Below are 23340 nucleotides of genomic sequence, written 5' to 3'. Positions count from 1 at the left end.
TTAATTATATATATATTTTTTCTAATTTTAACCTAGGCTGTCATTACATCAAAAAGGAGGAGATTGTTGGTGAAGGTTGCACTAATAATATGGTTTTGATGTATGACAAATAAATTAAAGTTAGATGTGTTATTTGTCTAACCTTTTTACCAAGTGTGCAAGAATTGATGAGTCTGGAGGACCTGACACCAGGATGAAATCTAGCTAGATTTGTGGGACACGATAGCTTGTACGAAGTCCAAATAGGTCTGCTGGGCCCGACATTTGGCGAGAAGTCCGGTTAGGTCTGTGGGACCTGACAATCGACCGAAGTTCAGTTGGGTCTGTTGACCTGACAACTAGTGGGAAGACCTGGCGGGTCCAAGGCAACTTAAGCGACTATAGTTGGTAAGTGGAGGTAAGCAACTTGAAGAGTGATTCAATGAGGATGTGTTCCCCGTTAAGGGAATTGTAGGCGTCGGTCCAACTTAAGTCGATTTGAAAAACTAAGCTGAGACCTTGACTAGATCCTGGTCTCAAGGATATAGGATCAAATTAGTACTATTTTTTGTGTTGTACTAACTCTGTTTTGCTAGGTAAATATATTTTTGTTGTCTGGACTAACTCTTTTTTACATGGAAGAAGTTACTGAAGAAAAGAGGAGTCTGGGCACCCGGAAGGGATCCAGGTGCCTGGACTCCGAGTGCCCAGAGCTAGTCCATGCGCTAGGACTAGCCCACCCAGGCAGGTGCTGCAAGCACCCGGACGGTCCAGGTGCCCGGAGTTGGTCTAGGCGCCCAGACTGGAAAACTTATCTCAAAGTTGAGCTGGAGCGCGTCAACTGGTTGAGCCATGTTAGCTAAAACCTATTTATTTTATTTCTATAGTGAAATTATAGCTATTCCTATGGGCAAATCGTCGATAGATAAGCTACCGGTGACTTGTCTTCTATGTTGTCGGAATCATCGAGTCTTCAAGGGAAAAAAAAAGAGGGACCTGGATCTAGGGGTGACAATTTGGGTCAGATTTATGTTAGTATGTTTGGGTTGATCGGTTGGAATATCAAAATCCAAACCTGACATGATTAATATTTTGGGTCAAATTATTCGACCTGGATCCTACCCATTTATCTATATTTGACCTGAACCTGACCTGAAATGAGCCACAATCCTAATCCAACCTAAACCCGACCTGACTCGAAATTACTAATTTATAAAAATATGCTCGTCTTAACCCGAACTCTACTTGAACCCGACCCTAAAAGACTCATTCTATTAAAATATGCTTATTTTAACCCGAACTCAACCACAATCTGACTCAAAAATATTTATAAATAGGTTCACAAATTGTAATCGGGTTATTTCAGGTTAATCCGAACCTAATCCGTTTACTAATCGTGTTAATCAGGTCGACCCGAATCTAATCCCAAAAGACGTAAGTCTAACTTGATTTTTTCGTGTTCGGTTCGGTTCATGTCTTTGTATCAGGTCAGAAATTGTCACCCCTAGCTGGATCACCAAAAACCCCTACTATGTCCGAGAGAGAAGGAGAGAGATTCAAAATTGAGGCTAGGAGTGTCCTGGCTCAAATATTTTGACGCTCAAGTTCCTCACCAACGAGGGAAGTGGAGAAGATGAATAGTTAAAAAAATATGGGAATGTGTAAGTTTGTGTAAGAAAATAAATTGAAAATCAAATCAAATAAATGTTGGTGGAATCCGTGGATTAATCGGATAAATCAGATGTTAAATTTAAAGTTAATTATTAAACTAAAACCAATTGATTTTATTTCTAAAATCAATAGTAGACAAGGAGGTTTGAGTAAGGAGGAGATCGTTCATAGGGTTAAATTTGGACATTAATAGTTTTGATATACTTGACAAAATTATCTAAATATTCAAGTTAGACTTAATATTTGCTATTTTGATGAGTGTCGTACCATTGTTGAAATTTGACAAGAACTATATGTTGATGCTAAGAGCACAATATTGAACCCAAATTTGGATGTATGATTAAGGTGAAAGTTAAGTTTGTTAACATCTAATAAGTTGATGTTAAGTGTGATGGAGTATATCACTTGATAATATTGAAGTCCTAGTTGGAACTAGACAATGACTATGTTAAATACGACAACTAAATAGTAATTAAATAATATGATTATTTGATGAATAATCTTATGAAATTTTTAAAGAATTTATAGATTTTTTTTTGAATTTAAAAGGAATCTTTTTATACGTTACGAGGATAAACCGGATAAAGGAAGTCTATTTTAGCTATTATAATTAAACATGGAGAAGTTTATTTATTAGAATTCACTTTCTTTTCTTTTTCATTTTTCACCCAATACCTATTCCTCCCCTCGTAATTTTCCCCTCTCGCTCGATCCCTCTTTGTTGTCTGCACAATTTCATCGCCACCTACTGCTAGGCGCCGCCGGTCGACTGTTGATGCCACCCTCTTCTCCTCTCCTGATCCCTCAATGTCGTCGATCGCCGATCACTTCACTCGATCGCCTCTCCACCCTCCACCTGATTGCCATCGACGTTGCCTCCCTTGGCACGACGCCGACTACCTGATGCCGAGCCTAGCTGATCTCCCAGGCTAGCCTATCCTTCCTAGATGGCAGACTCGACCAGGAGCTGACCCACGCAGCGGCAGCCCACAAGCCCCACCGAGTCGTGCCCTATCTTTGGGTAACACCTGTAGGACCGTTGGGCCGGCTAGGAGGGGGTTGTTGGATATTCTGCTAACACAAAAAGAAACCAACCCTCCTCGAACTCTTTAAGCTAACACTTGCATAAATAAACTAAGCAGTAAATTAAAAGCATAAAGAAAAAGCGATGCAAAAGTATTTACTTGGTTACAACCGATGTGGTTGTTAATCCAAGGAAAATTAAGCTCAATAAAACTCCTTCAGGCGGAGAAGCCTCGTACAGCAATGTAGTGCAGAAAACATAAGCTTAGACTAAAAGAGAGCGTGCAAGCACTGGATTTACAATCAGTGAGTTCATTGAAAAGCTTCTAGACCAAGGCTATATTTATAGCCTTGGTCGGGGCGCCTAAAAGGGTTCCGGGCGCCCTGGGGGGATAAAACTTATCCCCCAATGTTCAGATCGAGTCAAAACTCGATCTGGTCAACTTTACTGCTCAGGGCGCCCCGGAGGGGTCCGGGCGCCCCAGAGAGTTCCGGGCGCCCCGGACCCCAAAAGTCAACTCTGGTTGACTTTTTTCGTCCGGTCGCTCCGCTTCGGTTCAGCTCGTCTCGGTCCGGGTCTTCTGATTCGGCTCCACTAGCTTGGGTGATCTTGGCCATCCGGAATAGGGCTCACCTGAACCCATGTTCCGACCTTCTCCTCGAGCAGCCTTCCTTCCCGGTTTCTTGTCCCTCGAACGCCGTGCACGTTCTTCTCGCCCACCAGTGTACTCTTCCGCGGTCACCTCGTCCCTCGGACGCACCGAGCCCGTCGACTCTCTCCCGTGCCGTCCTTCTCGCTAGCCGCGTCTTCTGCTCGACTTCCTGTGTTCCTAAGCTCCTGCACACTTAGACACAAGGGTTAAACAAACGCAGGACCTAACTTAGCTTGTTTGATCACATCAAAACACCTTGGGGTTCCAACAACACACCACCATCACCCTTTCCTTCACTCCGCCTGTGCCCTAACCCGATCCATTCAGTCATCGTTTTCTTTCCCCTATCTGTCACGGGACGTCACAACCCACATCACCGACACTGTTGATCGCAGGCAATGGATGTGGAATACCCAACGGCCGCCACTTATCCAACCATGGGAAGGTATGGTGTGCAACTTTATCTTTGTCCATTTCCTTACTTGATCGCCGGCCATTGTGTTCATCCAATCGACACGCTGGTGGTAGATCTTGGGCTTTAGCGACCATATTCTTGGCAGAATCCCGGCCACCACAATAGACCAGTGATCCCTCGTGGGCTCCTGAGGTTAGATCACCACTGTCTGAGAGGGAGCCAAGCAATCATACTATAGAGGTAATGAATTTAACCCTAACAGCATATTTGGTGGCTTGAAATGTTGGATTTCTGATTTGTGGATCCGATTTAGTGGGCAGCTGCCTCACCTAGCTCCAGGCATCAATTTCTGGTACCAAGCTTCTCAGGCCACAAATCAACAGTTGTGAGATTGGATTTGGGTGAGTATTTGTGTTGATTTGTGCATGAATGTAAATCCAGATTGGGTGTAGAATGGTTAGGGATCAGCTAGTCTTATTTAGTTGTAAAATAATTAGGCTTAGTTGGGGAATTAAACCTAATCTAATGAAAACATGGGATTAGATAGATCTAAACATCTCTTCAGGGTGTAAGCGAATATCGTGATACGATTAGGGTCATTCTAATTAGTTTAGGGGATTGGATTGAGCTATTTAATTCATATAAAGATAACTAAATTGTATATACTGATGCAAGGCTCTGACTGAGATGAGCGACATGATGTGGGAGTTATCTAGGACCGATTACACACATAGAGCCAAGTATTTAATTTGTTTCTGTAGTAATTTGACCTTACTGCATGATCTATGTTTAGATAGGTTGTTATATTTACCTTGACTACACTCGTATTATTTCATGAGCTTGACACTTGGTTGCTTGATCTTAGAAATGATCGATTCTATACCTATACAGTCTATTGTTGGTCATCTATGATATTTAGTAGTTACTGGATATCTTGTTTATTTGCATTTATTATTGTATATACATCTATTGGGCAAGCTGATTATACAATGTCATAGCTGTTTGCTATATCTGTGGTAATGATTATTTGCATATTGCTCATCATAGTATTTCATGCATGCCAGTGACTATGTCTCCCTTGTGGTTGAGAGAGTCGTTAGCCATTGTTGCTCACTCTATCGCTCAGGATAGTGTGCTTGGAGTGAGTGCAACTTGTCCTGACATGCCCAACTCGCTTCACTCAAAAGTAGTGTTAGCTAGAGTTATGAGCAGCAAGGACCCCGTTGCTATATAACTAGATAGCTACTCAACAAACTGTTCACTCAAACCACTTAGGAGCAGTGGTTGTTGATAGTGTGTACAGTGGTCATTGTCCCGACCTCTCGACTATACAGGGGTCGTGGTAGCTGAGAGGTGAGCGGAAGTGACCATGTTGTACATATGCATATGATATGTGATTGCATATGCTTGTGATTGATTATATCCATATGTTTGTGATATATTTACATATGGTTGAGATTTGTCTGTTCTATGTACTTGACATTGACTTGCTTATTGGTAGTTGGATACACCGTATATGATGCTTTAGTATTTACGAGCAGTTATGTTATAGATTCACTCTTGCACTTGTAGTTATTAGATGCTCGGCACACCATTCAAGTATCGATACTGATTATGGCATAACTATTATACTTGTTTATCATTTTTCTATGAGATTGTATACCTTTGAATCTCTATACATATTATGTTTATGCACTGTCTATGACCTTTATCCGCTGAGTCACTTGCACTCACCACCCCTTTTATTTGTTTTTCTTTCACCAAGGAGCAAGAAGAGGATTTATAGAGTTGTTTGGAGATTCTGTAAATCAGTCTCATGTCACATTGAGTGACTTCTTTTGTTATTGCTTCCGCTCATATTATTTGTTTTAGCCATGTACATGTAATATGTATCTTCTGCATGGAGTTTAGCCTTGTGGCTTCTTGTAATTGTTTTGATGTTGTTGTGTCAAGCTAGGTCGGCTCGTGGTCAGTTATTTTGGGTTTATATGTTTAATTTATGCTTTTCACTATATTTTTGATCCAACTATGTAGGCTACTTTTTATCTTTTGTGGTTGTATTTATTTCCAGCCTGTGGGTAGATATTATTATTCTTGTTTAGCCATATAGCTATGTATCTAAGTTTTAATTGTTACTGTTACAGGGGTTGAGCTATTTGATTTTCATCGAACAACATTACTCTTGGGGCGTGATAATTTATTGGTCTCAGAGCCACAGGTTTACGAGGTATGTTTTCGTTGTTTCGTATTTTATGATTTTTTTTCTCGATGTAACTTTTCAAGTTTATGATTTTTTTTCTCGATCGGGGACCTTAAGGAGTGACCGACCTAGCTTCCATAAGGGGAACCGGAGACTTTAAACCCCTAATAGTTGAGCGTGCTTCCTTCGCTTAGTACCATTTGAGCGTGCTTCCTCCGCTCATTGACAGTCGATCGGGGGCCTTAAGGAGTGACCGACTTGGCTTCCTTTAAGGGAACCGGAGACTTTAAACCCCTAATAGTTGAGCGTGCTTCCTCCGCTCAGTACTATTCGAGCATGCATCCTCCGCTCAGCGACCGTCTATCGGGGACCTTAAGGAGTGACCAACCTGACCTCCTTAAGGGGAACCGGAGACTTTAAACCCCTAATAGTTGAGCGTGCTTCCTCCGCTCAGCGACAGTCGATCGGGGACCTTAAAGAGTTACCGACCTGACATCCTTAAGGAGAATTGGAGACTTTAAACCCCTAATAGTTGAGTGTGCTTCCTCCGCTCAGTACTATTCGAGCGTGCTTCCTCCGCTCAGCGACAGTCGATCGTGGACCTTAAGGAGTGATCGGCCTGACTTCCTTAAGGGGAACCAGAGACTTAAAACCCCTAATAGTCAAGCGTGCTTCCTCCGCTCAGTACTGGTCGAGCGTGCTTCCTCCGCTCAGGGACAGTCAATCGGGGACATTAAAGAGTGACCGACCTGGCTTCTTAAGGGGAACTAGAGACTTTAAACCCGTAATAGTTGAATGTGCTTCCTCCGCTCAGTACTATTCGAGCGTGCTTCCTCCGCTCAATGATAGTCGATCGGGGACCTTAAGGAGTGACCAGTCTGACTTCCTTATGGGGAACCAGAGACTTTAAACCCCTAATAGTTGAGTGTGCTTCCTCCGCTCAGTACTATTCGAGCGTGCTTCCTCCGCTCAGCGACAGTCGATCGGGGACCTTAAGGAGTGACCGGCCTGGCTTCCTTAAGGGGAACCGGAGACTTTAAACCCCTAATAGTTGAGCATGCTAACTCCACTCAGTACTATTCGAGCATGCTTCCTCTGCTCAGCGATAGTCGATCGAGAACCTTAAGGAGTGACCGGCCTGGCTTCCTTAAGGATAACCGGAGAATTTAAACACTTAATAGTTTGAGCATGCCTCCTCCGCTTGACAATGGTTAACTAGGATATCTCGAGAAGAGAATGGTTTGACTCTCATCAAAATAGCTGGAGAATTTAAACTCTGAGCAAGGTCAGATTCGTTCGGAAGTACATTCGGGATCGAAATATATTAACCTCCTGGCCTTCAAGTATAATTTTAGATTCGCTCGGGAGTACATTCTCTATCAAAATATTTCAACCTCCTGGCTTTCAAGTATTATTTCAGATTCGCACGGGAGTATATTCCCGACCGAAATATATTAATTTCTGATTCGCTCGGGAGTACATTCCCGAACGAAATATATTGATCTCCTGACTTTCAAGCATTAATTCAGATTCGCTCGGGAGTACATTCCCGACTGAAATATATTAATTTCAGATTCGCTCGGGAGTACATTCCTGACCGAAATATATCAACCTCCTGGCCTTCAAGTACAATTCTAGATTCGCTCGGGAGTACATTCCCAACTGAAATATATCAACCTCCTTGCATTTAAGTATAATTTCAGATTCGCTCAGGAGTACATTCCTGACCGAAATATATCAACCTCCTACCTTTCAAGTATTATTTCAGATTCGCTCGGGAGTACATTCCCAATTGAAATATATTAATTTCAGATTCGCTTGGGAGTACATTCCCGACTGAAATATATCAATCTCCTGACCTCCAAGCATTAATTCAGATTCACTCGAGAGTACATTCCCAACTGAAATATATCAACCTCCTGGCCTGCAAGTATTATTTCAAATTTGCTCGGGAGGGCATTCCCGATCGAAATATATTAATTTCAGATTCACTCGGAAGTACATTCCTGACCGAAATATATTAAAATCAGGTTCGCTCGGGATTACATTCCCGACCGAAATATATCAAATTTCTGTCTTTCACATATCAATTCAGGTTCACTCGGGAATACATTCCCGACCGAGATACATCAACATTCTGGCCTTTGGGTATTAATTCAGATTCGCTCGGGAGTACATTCTTGACCGAAATATATTAATTTCTTATTCGCTCGGGAGTAGATTCTCGACCAAAATATATCAACCTCCTGGCCTTCAAGTATAAATTCAGATTTGCTCGGGAGTACATTCCCGACCAAAATATATCAGCATTTCAACCTTCAAATGTCAATTCAAATCCGCTTGGGAATGGTTTCCCGACCGGGATATCGTAGTACTTTGATTTTTACATGTGAAGCTTAAATTCGCTCGGAGCAAAAAACTAAGTGGGACAACCAGCAAGAATTATCATGAAATTTACCTGGAATATGAAGCTGGACCATAGTACAATAGTGGATAGAATCCTTTATACCAACATGATTCACTCTAAAAAGGTATATAGTCCACAAGAAACAAGTAAGCGTTGATTTCTACCAATATATTCTCAGGTGAAAACGATAAGGAAAAATGCTTATGTTTAATAACTCCTTAGGTTTTACTCGCACCCACCTATCTTCCCAAACCCCTCTCATAACTCCTCATCTCACATGCTAGATCTCCATCCAACTCCTCCTCTAATGCCCTCTCCTTCCAACCCCTCTCTGGCAAACCCCTCTCTACGAACCCCTCCTCCGAACTCCTCTACGTCAAGACCGCGGGCAAAATTTCCTCACCTTATTCCTTCATCTCTTCATTAAATAGCAAATGCCCTAATCTCTTCGCCTCCGTCGCCTCATTCACGCTTCCTTCACACTGCCAAATCTCTTTGACCCCACCTTCATCAAGCGGCAGATCCCGGCGCTGAGGCGATCGACCATGGCAGATCTACCCATCTCTTTGCCTCCTTCGCCCCCGACACTGAGGTGACCCCTTGTACTGGCACGACTGCCTCCCGTATTCAGTTGCGACTACCACTGGTGTCTTCTGGTATGTTACTGTAACTGTAACTCTAATGATTCCTTGTCCTGGTAACTTTTAAGTTATTCCTCCAAGCCTTGAAACTCCACTCTCTATTTGTTCTAGTTCACCTGTTCTTAGACTCTAAGATCAATGGAATGGAAAAGCTATAAGTTTTGTGGTTATGCTTTCGGTAGCTTGCTTGTGAGAATTTGAGACCTTTTGTGAAATTTTGAGATCTTTCTCAAGCTCCCTTCTTTGGTCTTGTTTCTTTTTCCTTGTTTTAAGTAGCTTAATGTGTTTGATAATTTTCTTGTGAAAGTTCATTTAGAGAATTGATTTATCATACATCTGAAAGAATTCAGAAAGATATCCACAAAGCATGACTAGGGCCTTTTTTTTTTGTTGTTGTTGTAGGTTTCATTTAGCTGGTAGCGTAGGTGTTCAAAATGTGAGGTTGACAGTGATAGCATTTTAGGCCAGCAATTGATATTGTTTCATTATTGGTGTTATTTCCCTATTTTAGTCATTGTAAGAATTCCAACTTTCATGTAATTCCTTAGAAGTTTCTCAAATATGTTATTTGTCACTGTATATGGTTGTCTCATATTAAGAGTTGGGAAGTTGTGGGAGTAGACTGCTGCTCTGTAATGAATTTGGTCAGACAAATGAACAATCTTCTCCTATACCTACTGTGTCTATTTTTATGTACAATGAAGGTCCATAGCCTTTCATAGGTCAAAAAAAATTAGCTCCTTCTCTAGATATTTAATAATATATTTCTTTCACTGAGCATGAGCTTGTCTGACTTTGGCAGTTCCTGACTATATACTACAAGATGAAGTTCAGGCTCAGGACTTGTTGTCTCTAGTGTAGGCGGAAGAAAATAACACAGTAGAGAATTATAGCAACCCTGAAGCACCACAACAACTTCCAGTTTTGGATGAACGATTAGGTGAATCTTTTGCTGAAGAGACTATGCCATATCCAATTGCCTTGGAGACCACAAGAGATCCACCTCTTGCAACCGCTGAAGAACCTGTTGGAGAGCCAACTAAGCGCACATATGCCTCCATTGTATGCAAAAGTTATTTCTCTGTCATATTTTCTTACAGGTTATTCCTTAGGAGACTGATGTTATTTGTGTCCCAACTTCGGGCTAAAGGCCAATCTAGTCCATCTATGCATCCAACACTTGTAATAAAGACATCTCTGGTGGTTTCAGAACAGACCCATTCCTTTTCCCAACATTCCCATCCTGCTATTTTTCCTGAGAATTCTGGCTCTAAGGCAATTGAGGAGGCTCTAGTAGTTGAGGATGAAGGTTTCTCCCTTCATTTTTTATATTTTCTTTCTAAAATTATTTGAACAATCCAAATTTTTTTACTTTGCACTTGAAAAGGTGAGCCCTCCCATCCATGCCTCATAGTCTCATTGTCTGAAATTGATTGCTTATTATGTGTTTTGTATCTTCTTTCTGACAATTGTTTGAACAATCCTGAATTTCTACTTTGCACTTGAAAAGGTCAGCCCTCCCATTTATATTCAGGCCACATAGTCTCATTGTCTGAATCTAATTGCTTATTATAGGCTTTGTATTTTTTTTTTGAAAATTATTTGGGCAATCCTCAAATGTTCAACTTTCAGTAACTGGTATGCAATGATTATGTGATCTTGGGCACCATTCTGTGTTTCTTCCTTAATACTTAAGTAGTTTTCGATTTTGTTAAAAATTCAGGTGTGTATCAATTCAATTGCTTCTATATTCTTTATGTTTTCACCTGGAATTTATCTGCTCTAGTGAAAAGGTCTTAATTTAAGCTTGTTTGAGATTAGTATTTGTTTTGGTCTCAGTTGATTCCAGATATGTTTATGTTGGAAATCTTCCTTCATCTATCTCGACTTCAGATCTTGAGCAAGTCTTTAAGAATTTTGGTAAATTGAGACCAGATGGTGTTTTTATTAGAAGCCGGAAGGTTGATTCCATTTAGCTTGTTGTACTATTTTGATTTAGTTTTATGCATCTTGATTAATTTTTAACTCAGCAATACATGCAAATTTGCAGGAGTCTGATGTTTTTTATGCTTTCATTGAATATTAAGATGCCATTGGTGTACAAAATGCACTTAAGGTATGTGATCTTCCTTAAGTCTATTCTCACAAGTATTAGAGTATATCAACTCTATATAGTAGTATTTTGCAGTATCCTTGCCTATTTCAAGTCTAGTATGCACCAGTATGATCACGTGTTGAAATCAGTATCTGTCTATTGAGTGTAAATGCTTTTATGCAGCTTATATATCTTTATTTCTTCTTGTTTATAAAACCAGTTTTGAGATCTGACATATTTTACCGATGATATTTGCACATGAATCTCCACTATAAAATTTCAGATCTGTTTGTGTTCTAGCTCTGTAAATCTCTACATTAATATATTTGATCCTCATTATTATTTACCAAGTGTTTTTTACTTCTGTAAACTATTTCTAGATTCATATCCTAGTATCTTGTTAGCATACTTTGTTTTTTTTCCTTCAGAATTCTTATATTGAGGACAACTTGATTTTGCTTAAGATAAATTTAATTTCTCGTTGTATGTTGAGGATTCTCTCAAATTACATACTTTACATATTGGCTTTTCATTTTCATGCATCTCCAATACAGTTAAATGGGAGATTGATTCATGTCGAGGGGAGAAGAGCTAATAGCGGTGTATCACGAGGAAGTAAGTCCCAGTTTCAGACACCTCTCTTTTGAAACTACTTAAATGCTCAAATTTGAGAAAGAATTAAATATATACATCATTTTTTTTCTTATTATAACTACGACCGGATTTTTGTTCGGATCGTATGATTTTATGTGGCCATTTTGCAAAATGTGAAATTTGCTATGTTATTCCAATTCATCCAACATAGGTATCTGTGTATAGATTCCAACATGGCAAAAACAATAATAGAAAGCAGTATGTAAAGAATGAAGTGGCTCTCTATTTACACCTTTCAGAGTCTCCAATGTATGTTTAGTATAAAATGTACCCAATGCTTATTACTTTTATCCATGGCACACATCATTGGCTTCGACTTTTGTTCATGTAAGAGCTCAAATGAAATATATGTTGTTCTTTTAGAACTGCATCTCCAATTATGTATTTAGGTCTAGCACTGCATCTCTAATTATGTTGTTCTTTTTGCCATATTTCCATGACGGAAACAAAGTAGCACATGTCTTTTTCGTTTGCTCTATTCCCCGCCATTTTATGCTTAATTCTTTTTCTCTTAAAAATTATTGTATGGTGTGAATTGTGACATTTGTTTTCAACTTTTAACACCGAAAATTTCTTTTGCATAATACTGATGGTATTGTTTTCTGTGATAGATACACAGTGGTAGGTGTTTTGTCCCAGTCTCAAGCCGACAATCCTTTTTGATCGGTATATCTAGTAGAAGTAAGCATGCAGATCGTTGTCTTCGAGGTCGGCTAGCTATTTTGTGCATTTTTGTTTTAAATTTGAATGTCACTATCCACTTTGAAATAAAACTATTTAGTCTTTGTGTATAGTTGAATTCTCCTGTAAATACTAATACTTTGTAGTTGAATTCTATTGATTTGGTATGAGTTTAAAATCTTTAGCCGAGCTAATTAAATGCAATTTTATATGTCAAATTTGAATCAGAACATGGTAAAAGAAAATTAATAGTTTGTAAATATAAAAAAATGATTTTGTAAATAGATTTTTTAATTTTTTATTTTAAAAAGACAACGCTTTTAAAGCGTTGCAACAGTGTTATCTTTGTCAAAAACAACAACGCTTTTAAATAATGATGTTTTCCCAAAAAAGACAACGTTTTTAAAGCGTTGCAAAAGTGTTGTCTTTGTAAAAAAACAACAACGTTTTTAAAGCGTTGGAAAAGTGTTGTCTTTTCAAAAAAACAACAACGTTTTTAAAGCGTTGCAAAATCGTTGTCTTTGCTACAAATGAAAATGTTTTTAAAGCATTGTCGTTGAGAGGACTTTTAACAACAGTGCTTTTAACAACGCTTTTTCACCAACAAAGACAGCGCTTTAAAAGCGTTGTCTATTAGTGTTTTTCTTGTAGTGAACACATACCTGCTTTAAAGATTTGCAAGTGTATTTACCATAGGCTGAAATATATACATATATATACATATATGGACCAAGTCATGAGTCAGTAATGTTTTTCGTGGCACAAGGCTAACCGAATGAATGATAGCAAGCACCCATAGTTTATCTTACAACCAGTTCATCCACACAAGACTCACTTAAAACTACTGATGAGGTGCTTGGGCAACTTTTTATTAAGTCACCGCCGATCTATAAATTGAGGAGGAGGCTCTTGAGATAAAACCCCCCTTCTCGTAACTGTTTAAGTACCCCATCAGTAGACTGAGTTAGAGTCCCTACAATGCGGCTGACAAACTCATTCTTGAATTCAGAAGAGGTTAAGTACTGTTGGCGTCGGACCTCCCAACGCTCCTCTTTACCCTCCTTGTAAACTTGTAGTTCTGAGGCAAGACACTTTGATTCTTCCTCAAAATTGGTCCTTTCAGTTTTGGTGCATTCTAGTTCTTGGGTGAGGAAATCTATTTCTAATTCCTGAGCTTTTAGTTTCTCTTGTAGCTGTAATAGCTCAAAAATATGAGAAGCTAACTCTTGAGCTGAGTCCGGAGATATAGGGTGTGAAGTTTGAAAATGCTCTAAGATAGAAGATCTGAGGGTAGCGTCTGAGATAGCTTTGTTTTTCTTGGCTACTTCAACACTCAATTGAGAAGATAGACTCTGTATTTGTAGCTCTAAAGTCTTCTTCTCTTCTTCTCTAACCCCTAACATCTGGCGATGATGCTGCAAATCCTTCTCCAAAAGGGTCATCTGATTAGCCTGAGAACTTATCTTCTCTTGGAGTTGGGTGACCTCATTGCTCGGAGTAGGGGAGGCTGCCTTTAGGGCCCTTAATTGATTCTTCAACTCCTTATTTTTCCTCTTTAATTCTGCGACTAAATTGCCCATGTACATGCTCGAGGCACAAAACTGAACAGAACAATAACACAGTTATAAGTTGTAGGGGTGAAATACAAGAACACATTTAAAATACTCATAGCAATGGCTTAATGGTTGTGGTTGTCAGTCTGATCAAAAGTAGTTTTTCCCTGCATAGAACTCTTACTCTGAAGCCAAGACGTGGCTAAGGAATCTTTCAACTGGAGGAATCCATAGGAAGGAGTGTAATTGTGTCCTAGTAAAGACGACAAGCCTTGGCCTTGCTTGAAAAGGACTTGAGGAGAAGCAGAGGCCGAGGGCCTTGCGGAATAAGAAGGCAATGAACTTGGAGGAAGAAGTGAAGGCCTAACACTAGAAGTAACGAGAGGTCCTTGTACGATAGTAGGGACAGTAGGCGATAAAACAGAAGGTATTGAACCAATATTTAGGCCAGCAGTAACATCTTGGAAGACTGAACTAGAAGAACTAGCTCTCACTATAGGAAGAGAAGAAGAAGGAACCTGGGAAGACGGGGAGGACGCCGGTGCGCCCGGAGTTACCCCAGAGGCAGGAACGAATGGGAGAATTGTCGGAATCAATAAACCTGATCGTATCATGTTAAGAGAAAAGTTGGGATGAATACGAGTATAAGGCCTAGGTTCCTTAGCTCTCTCATGGGACATTGATAAGCCCGTTTTTGTCGTGTTACGAGATCAAAAGAATTTAGTACCGAACCCCTTCTATGCTAATGTAGCATAGAAATGACTCAGGTTGTCTCCAATGAAAGCAACGATAGGATGGTAAACTTAGGACCGTTTGTTATTGCTATTTTTGGGGGTTTCAATATGAATTGGGGGTTTTGGATTTTGATTGTAAACTAAATAAATGAAAAGAAAAGTGAATGAGAAACTAATTAATCTAAAGCAATAGTAAAATCTAACTAAGTGTCACCGATTAATCCATACGTATTGTCACACTACGTAATGAATTTCATCATCAACACACTTAAAATAATAATGAAATAGCACGACTCGAATAAAATCTAATCTAAAGCATTGAATAAAATAGTGAATGACATAACAAGACATAAGATAAATCTGATCTAAAGCACAAATTTAAACCCTAACTTAAAACTTAGCAACCTAACAATTAACCAAGCTTAAACAAGTCTTAAACTAATTTGCATCAATGAAATTCTAACTACTTAGACATGAATTAAACTTCAACAAGATAAAGAAATGCTAGATTACTTAATAAGAATGTTAGCAATTCGAGCCACAAAAACCGTTTTTTGCGTTGCAAAAACCCCGAAGCTAGCCACGGATCCGTGCGAAGATATATTTAAAAATTAAATCATATACATGTTTCTACCCTAGATCTACCTTAGATCTACATGAAAAGAGAGTTACCCTTGTAGCAAAGCCCTTCGCTTATCACGCTCGTCCAAGAGTTGTCGAATCTCGTAGGGTGTCAAGTGTACACCCCTCTATATGTACCACATGGACAAAAGGTGGAGAAAAATCACTTAGAGTATGCTGGCACTCTTGTTGGTCACGACAATGGAGGATGAGAGGGAGAAGAGAATGTAGAGAGGAAGAAGACTTGAATTAGCACACAAAATTGCTTAATGCCTCACTAATGTGGCCAACCACTTAATGGAGGGGTTTTAAACCTCCTAGTAATACCATGAGTCATGGCTCTTGGTCTTCCTCATGAGGTGGCACACAATGATGTGGCCTTGATGATGTGGATCACCATCATTGGCCGACCCATGCCAAGTCACAAATGAGGTGGCATTTGGTCAAGTCAAACTTGACCCTTAATCTTCCCTCTTAAGTCAAGTCAAACTTGACTTCTTATCTCCCATGGTTGATCAAATCCAACCTTTGATTCAAGTCAATTTAATTTAGTGAATCTCTATCCATTAAATTAAATTGATTCAATGAGTCATAATCTAAATTAGACTCATTAGACACATGAATCAAATTGAGTCCAACTCAATTAGTCTAATTTGGATTACTCTTAATCCAATTTGGTTCATTTCATGAACATAACCCTCTTGGTTCATCATATGAACCTATTCTCCATCTAATTGCCCTTTGTGTGTGACCCTATAGGTTCTTGTAATGTTAGCAATGCTCCTAAACCCATTTAGAAGCATAAGTAATGAGCGATATCTAGCAACACATCATTACTACCCAAGTTACAAGAATGGTGAGATCCAACATCATCTTTGTGACTACTAATTGTGACTCTCACAATATGTGACAATGTCCTTCTATCCCTAACATCTAGATTGATCAATTGAAGCATAGACCATGTCATCCTCTAATCAATCTATATCTTGAACTCCAAGTAGACTCACTTTAAACAAATAAGCTCAATATCTCATATTGACTCATTTGGGCATGACCATGCACTTAGTGGTCTCACTCTATCAAGAATCATGATGTCACTCCCGTCATATAGGAGGGATAGATCCCATCTACATCACTCACATCCCTCTGCATAATTTGTTACACACCCAGTAATCGCCTTTATAGTCCACCTAGTTACGGGTGACGTTTGACGAAGCCAAAGCATGCAACTCCTTATGTAGGGAACCATGGTGACTTTAAGTCCAAGGACTCATAGTCATACTAATAGTCACATAAGAAAGTATATGACACTCATATAATGATCCATGATACTTTCTCATGGTGGGTCATTCAGTATACATTCTCCAATGCATACCCATGTGTCAACTTGATATCTCTATATCCATGACTTGTGAGATCAAGTCATCGAGTTGACCTACATGCTAGTCTCATCGCATTAACATTGTCCCTGAATGTTAATACTTGACTAGGAATGATTAAGAGTAGTGTTCTCTATATCATCTCACTATCAATTCAACCAATCAATTGATATAGATAAGAACCTTCTACTCAAGGACGCTATTATACTTAGTTATTTGGCACCAATACAAGTAAGTATAATAACCATAAAGAAATGCCTTTATAAATATATAGGAATATGATACATCGAGTTCATACAACAATCATCATATGATTGACTCTAGGACTTTAACTAACAATCTCCCACTAGCACTAGTGTCAATCAGTGTAGGCTCTAAGGCCCAATGACCTAGTGTGACCATCATGCTTTCTCTGTGCCAAAATCTTGGTCAAGGGATCAGCGACGTTAGCCTCTGTGGGTACTCTGCAAATCTTCACATCTCTTATATCGATGATCTCTCGAATGAGATGAAAGCGCCGTTGTATGTGCTCGGTCCGCTGGTGTGAGCGAGGTTCCTTAGCCTGTGCAATTGCTCCATTGTTGTCACAATAGAGCTCTATAGGATCAGCTATGCTAGGAACCACCCCAAGCTCAGTAATGAACTTGTGGATCCAAACTGCCACCTTTGCTGCTTCTGATGCAACAATATACTCAGCCTCTGTTATAGAATCAGCAACTGTGTCCTGCTTCGAACTCTTCCATCTCACAGCACCACCATTCAAACAAAACACACACCCAAACTGCGATCTATAATCATCCTAGTTAGTTTGGAAACTAGCATCACTGTAACCCTTGACAGCTAGCTTGTCATCGCCTCCAAATATCAAGAAATATTTTTTAGTCCTTCTTAAGTACTTAAGAATATTCTTGACCGCTATCCAGTGACGCTCATGTGGATCTGACTGGTATCTGCTCGTCATGCTCAAAGCATATGAAACATCAGGATGAGTACATAGCATGACGTACATGATAGATCCTATAGCTGAGGCATAAGTGATCTTATCTATTCAGTCTCTCTCCTCTCTAGAAGAGGGACTTTGAGTCTTCGAAAGACTCACACCATGTGACATCAGTAGAAATCCTTTCTTGGAATTCTGCATGGCAAACCGTAGTAATACCGTGTCAATATATGTACTTTGACTTAGGCCAAACAATCTCTTAGATCTATCTCTATAGATCTTTATGCCTAAAATACATGTTGCTTCGCCTAAGTCCTTCATTGAGAAATAATTCCCTAGCCAAGTCTTTACTGACTGTAGCAAAGGGATGTCATTTCCAATGAGTAGTATGCCATCCACATACAATACAAGAAAGACAACTGTGTTCCCAACAACCTTCTTGTAGACACAGGGTCCATCTTCATTCTTGATGAAACCAAACTGTTTGATCGCATCATCGAATCGAAGATTCTAGCTCCGAGAAGCTTGCTTTAGTCCATATATGGACTTATGCAGCTTGCATACTCTGCTAGTATACTGTGGATCTACAAAACCCTCAGGTTGTGTCATGTACACATCCTCGAGCAAGTTTCCATTCAGAAACACGGTTTTGACATCCATCTGCCAGATCTCATAATCGTGGTATGCTGCAATAGCAAGCATGACCCGAATGGACTTAAACATCGCTATTGGAGAAAAGGTTTCATCATAGTCAATACCATGAATTTGCTTGAAACCTTTAGCTACTAAGCGAACTTGATAGGTAATAATTCCATCCATGTCAGTCTTTCTTTTAAAGACCCACTTACACCCAATGGGTTTGACGCCTTCAGGTGGATCAACCAAAGTCCATACTTGGTTGGTGTACATGGATTCCATCTCAGATCTCATGGCCTCTAGCCATGACTCAGAATCTGGACTCATCACAACTTCCTGATAGGAGATAGGTTCATTCTCAACGAGCACAACGTCATCATGGTCAGACAAATGAAATGAGTATCTCTCAGGCTAATGACGTACCCTATCAGACCTGCGAAGAGGTAGGTCTACTTGAACTGGTTGTTGTTCTTCAACTTCTTGAGCAACAATCTCATCATCCATAACACTTTGTGGTTCCAGTTCAACTTCCATCAAGCCTTTAGTGCTATGGTCCATATCTTGAACTTCTTCAAGACTGAACGTACTCCCACTAGTTTTTCTAGAAACAAAGTCCTTTTCTAGAAATACCCCAGTCTTAGCCACAAACACTTTGTGTTGACTGGGAATGTAGAAGTAATATCCGCCTCTGGCAGTGACATTGAAAGGGCCACATACATCACTATGTATAACTCCTAACAAGTCAGTTGCTCTTTTGCTGTGTCCACTAAAGGGAGTCTTGGTCATCTTGCCTAGTAGGCATGAGTCGCATGTCTCATATGATTCAAAATCAAATGAGTCTAGCAAACCATCTTTATGGAGCTGGGATAAGCGATTCTCATTTATATGACCTAAGCGACAATGCCAGAGATAGGTTCGGTTCATATCATTTGACTTGAACCTTTTGGTACTTATGTTATAGATGAGGTTCTCTAAGTCTAGAATGTAGAGTCCGTTTATCAGAGGTGCACTACAATAGAACATTTCATTTAAGTAAACGGAACAACATTTGTTCTTTATTACAAAAGAAAAGCCTTTCTTGTCCAAACAAGAGACTGAAATGATGTTCTTTGTAAGAGCAGGCACATAACAACATTCATCTAATTCTAGTACAAGCCCAGAGGGCAGAGATAGATAGTAAGTTCCTACAGCAACAGTAGCAACCCGTGCTCTATTGCCTACTTGTAGGTCCACCTTGTCCTTCGTCAATGCCCTGCTATTTCTCAGCACCTGCACATTAGTACAAATGTGAGAAGCACATCCGGTATCCAATACCCACGATGCAGAAATAGATAGATTGACTTCTATAATATATATATCTGAAGTAGAAGTCTCACTTCTCTTCTTCTTAAGATCTTCCAGATATACTTTGCAGTTCCTCTTCCAGTGTCCGGTCTGACCACAGTGGAAGCAGGTAGCATACTTGGCAACCCCTCCTTTATGTTTCATTATCTTGCCTTTGCCCTTGGCTTGAGACTTTTCCTTACCTTTAGGCTTACCCTTGCCTTTATGCTTTTGCACCATCAAAATGGAGTTGGGCTTTACCTTCTTAAGGTTGAGCTCAGCAGTTCTCAACATGCTTAGCAGCTCAGGTAGTGGCTTGTCAATTTCGTTCATGTTGTAATTCATGACAAATTGACCGTAGCTCTCTGGCAAGGATTGCAAGATCAAGTCAGTGGTCAGCTCTTGGCCAAGTGGGAATCCCAACCTCTGTAGGTTCTCTATGTACCCAATCATCTTGAGCACATATGCACCTACGAGAGTCCCATCTTGCATCTTTCACTGAAACAGTACCTTGTAGATCTCGAATCTCTCGTGCCTCGCTTATCCTTGATATAGTTGACGAAGATGTTCAACCATATCATAAGCAAACATCAACTCGTGTTGCTTCTGAAGCTCAGAATTCATGGTCGTGAGCATGAGGCATGACACATCTAATGCATCATCTTGATGCTTCTTATAAGCATCTCGGTTAGCTCGCGTGGCAGTGGCAGGAGGTGCCTCGGGAATGGGTTGCTTTAGGATGTACAGTTTTCTTTCTTGTGTGAGAACGATTCTCAGATTCCTGTACCAGCCCAGGAAATTAGCTCCATTGAGCTTGTCCTTGTCAAGGACAGAATGCAGGAAGAAAGTATTCGTGTTTATCAACATGGAAATCTACAACATAAATAAAGCAGAGAGTAAATATCATATTCCATTTATCATTTAATTAGGTCTTTAACTAAATGATGCTCCCACTGAATTATAGAACTTTCGTAGAATCAAGTCATGGATGTGGTCAAACCACACTACTAGATTCATACCGATTAGCTATAATTCTCGCGGGACAAGATCCACATCATACTATGCCTTGAGTTAGCTTTGGCTAAATCGCCCAAGACTTAGTATGATCGGTAGATAACTAATTATCAATTACATCTCTATACAACTCTTGTTTATAGGATCAAGATCGTCATTTATATTAAAACTTGAGTTAGCTTTGGCTAAATCGCCCAAGATTTAGTATAAATGTGATTTTTATCCTATCTTCCAACCGTTGAAAAAATGCCTATAGTTATACCCGATCCAATTGAGTTAACTAGTTATACTCAATCTAATTGAGTTTGTACTCACCCAAGCTTTGATAGGCGGGACCAACACTGCCCCTCCACACTCTACCAAGATAAAATGTGTTGCTCTGCTTTGGCAGATTCAACAACAACAAATGATCGAGGTAGTGATGGGTATCAAAACTTGGTAGGCATTTCGAGTTGATTTGATTAAGATCTAATCTATAATGTGTATCATATACACATTAAGGCACTAATTACCCTACATTAGCATGCATCACATACACACAAGAAAATAATTTGTGATGAGGTCATGACCCTACTGCGATCTTTTCAAGCCAATGAAAAGATCGGACGGTCAACCTAGGGTCAACGACTGCTTCAAGCGCCTCCTATTGACCGCCATGTGTTGATCGCACCCTCCTCGTAACTCCTTCTTGAGTGGACCTTCCATCGCTTCATTTTGTACATTACAATATGAAACTCGAGTTACATTCGAGTCTAAAAACTATTTACAACAGGAACATAAAAAGAACGTACGACGAGCAGGTCGCATATCAATACAACACGCACAACACAAAAATGGCGCGCAGGCCATATTATGAATTACAACACATTTTAACCAATCATATTGGGGTTTTTGGGCCATGACCATCACAATATAACACATAATTCTAAATTATGTATTTTACGTAAATTTCTATAATTTGACTACTGTTTTTATCAATTTTATGAGTTACAACTTCCCAGCGGTCCCATTTAGTTGTTTTCGGACGCGATCGTGGGACAATGCCCCTTACGGGGTTAGGGGCAGTGCCCCTTCTCGCGAAAAAAATATCGCGAGTGTCCCATCTTGATTTAACAGTGCCTTAAGCTGTTGTCCCAAAATAATTTGGGCGAGATCTTGCTGTTTCGGAAGGTTTTTCTCGGTAGTTAGAGCCTACAAGTGTCCAAACACTTGTTGCTTCGCCTCTACAAGAAAAATACTCACAAAATCCATAAAAATAGTAAACTTACAGAAATTTACAGATCTGATATCTTTTCATAAAAACAAAATACAAACAAGTACATGCTTCGCACGTGGCTCTGATACCACTGTTAGCAATTCGAGCTGCAAAAATCGCTTTTTGCGTTACGGAAACCCCGAAGCTAGCCACGGATCCGTGCGAAGATATATTTAAAAATTAAATCATGTATATGTTTCTACCCTAGATCTACCATAGATCTACATGAAAAGAGAGTTACCCTTGTAGCGAAGCCCTTCGCTTATCCCGCTCATCCAAGAGTTGCCGGATCTCGTAGGGTGTCAAGTGTACACCCCTCTATATGTATCGACATGACAAAAGGTGGAGAAAAACCACTTAGATTATGCTGGCACTCTTGGTGGTCACGTCAATGGAGGATGAGAGGGAGAAGAGAATGTAGAGAGGAAGAAGAAGACTTGAATTAGCACACAAAATTGCTTAATGCCTCACTAATGTGGCCGACCACTTAATGGAGGGGTTTTAAACCTCCATGTAATACCAAGAGTCATGGCTCTTGGTCTTCCTCATGAGGTGGCACACAATGATGTGGCCTTGATGATGTGAAACACCATCATTGGTCAGCCCATGCCAAGTCACAAATGAGGTGGCATTTGGTCAAGTCAAACTTGACCCTTCATCTTCTCTCTCAAGTCAAGTCAAACTTTACTTCTTATCTCACATGGCTGATCAAATCCAACCTTTGATTCAAGTCAATTTAATTCAGTGAATCTCTATCCATTAAATTAAATTGATTCAATGAGTCATAATCTAAATTAGACTCATTGGACACATGAATCAAATTGAGTCCAACTCAATTAGTCTAATTTGGATTACTCTTAATCCAATTTGGTTCATCACATGAACCTAACCCTCTTGGTTCATCATATGAACCTATTCTCCATCTAATTGCCCTTTGTGTGTGACCTTATAGGTTCTTGTAACGTTGACAATGCTCCTAAACCCATTTAGAAGCATAAGTAATGAGCGGTATCTAGCAACACATCATTACTACCCAAGTTACAAGAATGTTGAGATCCAACATCGCCTTTGTGACTACTAATTGTGATTCTCACAATATGTGACAATGTCCTTCTATCTTTGACATCTAGATTGATCAATTGAGGCATAGACCATGTCATCCTCTAATAAATCTATATCTTAAACTCCAAGTAGACTCACTCTAAACAAATGAGCTCAATATCTCATATTGACTCATTTGGGCATGACCATACACTTAGTGGTCTCACTCTATCAAGAATCATGATGTCACTCCCATCATATAGGAGGGATAAATCCTATCTACATCACTCACATCCCTCCGCATAATTTGTTACACACCCAGTAATCGCCTTTATAGTCCACCCAATTACGGGTGACGTTTGACGAAGCCAAAGCATGCAACTCCTTATGTAGGGAACCATGGTGACTTTAAGTCCAAGGACTCA

The 23340-nt window shown here is 39.8% G+C and overlaps 1 protein-coding gene across 7 annotated transcripts; it reads left to right on the top strand.

Annotated features, from left to right (window-relative positions):
* The first annotated feature begins 8582 nt into the window (after positions 1-8582).
* LOC122034681 lies at positions 8583-12603 on the top strand. 7 transcript variants are annotated; one of them, XR_006126755.1, is made up of 7 exons: positions 8584-9004; positions 9792-10051; positions 10140-10298; positions 10829-10950; positions 11040-11105; positions 11639-11699; positions 12350-12603. XR_006126755.1 is itself a non-coding variant. In XM_042594012.1 (3 exons), exons 2-3 carry the CDS (start codon positions 9953-9955, stop codon positions 10963-10965), a joined length of 483 nt encoding a protein of 160 aa, XP_042449946.1. In that variant the 5' UTR covers positions 8583-9004; positions 9792-9952; the 3' UTR covers positions 10966-11032. The 7 variants fall into 7 exon arrangements, 1 of the variants encoding a protein (XP_042449946.1); XR_006126756.1 differs by having other exon boundaries at positions 8583-9004; positions 9851-10298; XR_006126753.1 differs by having other exon boundaries at positions 8583-9004; positions 9792-10298.
* Positions 12604-23340: the final 10737 nt, after the last annotated feature.

Source organism: Zingiber officinale, chromosome 11B (genome assembly GCF_018446385.1).
Source record: "Zingiber officinale cultivar Zhangliang chromosome 11B, Zo_v1.1, whole genome shotgun sequence".
In the NCBI taxonomy this organism is placed as follows: Eukaryota; Viridiplantae; Streptophyta; class Magnoliopsida; order Zingiberales; family Zingiberaceae; genus Zingiber; species Zingiber officinale.
The sequence above is the reverse complement of the archived record's forward strand: the minus strand, read 5'-3'. Positions and strand labels throughout refer to the sequence as shown.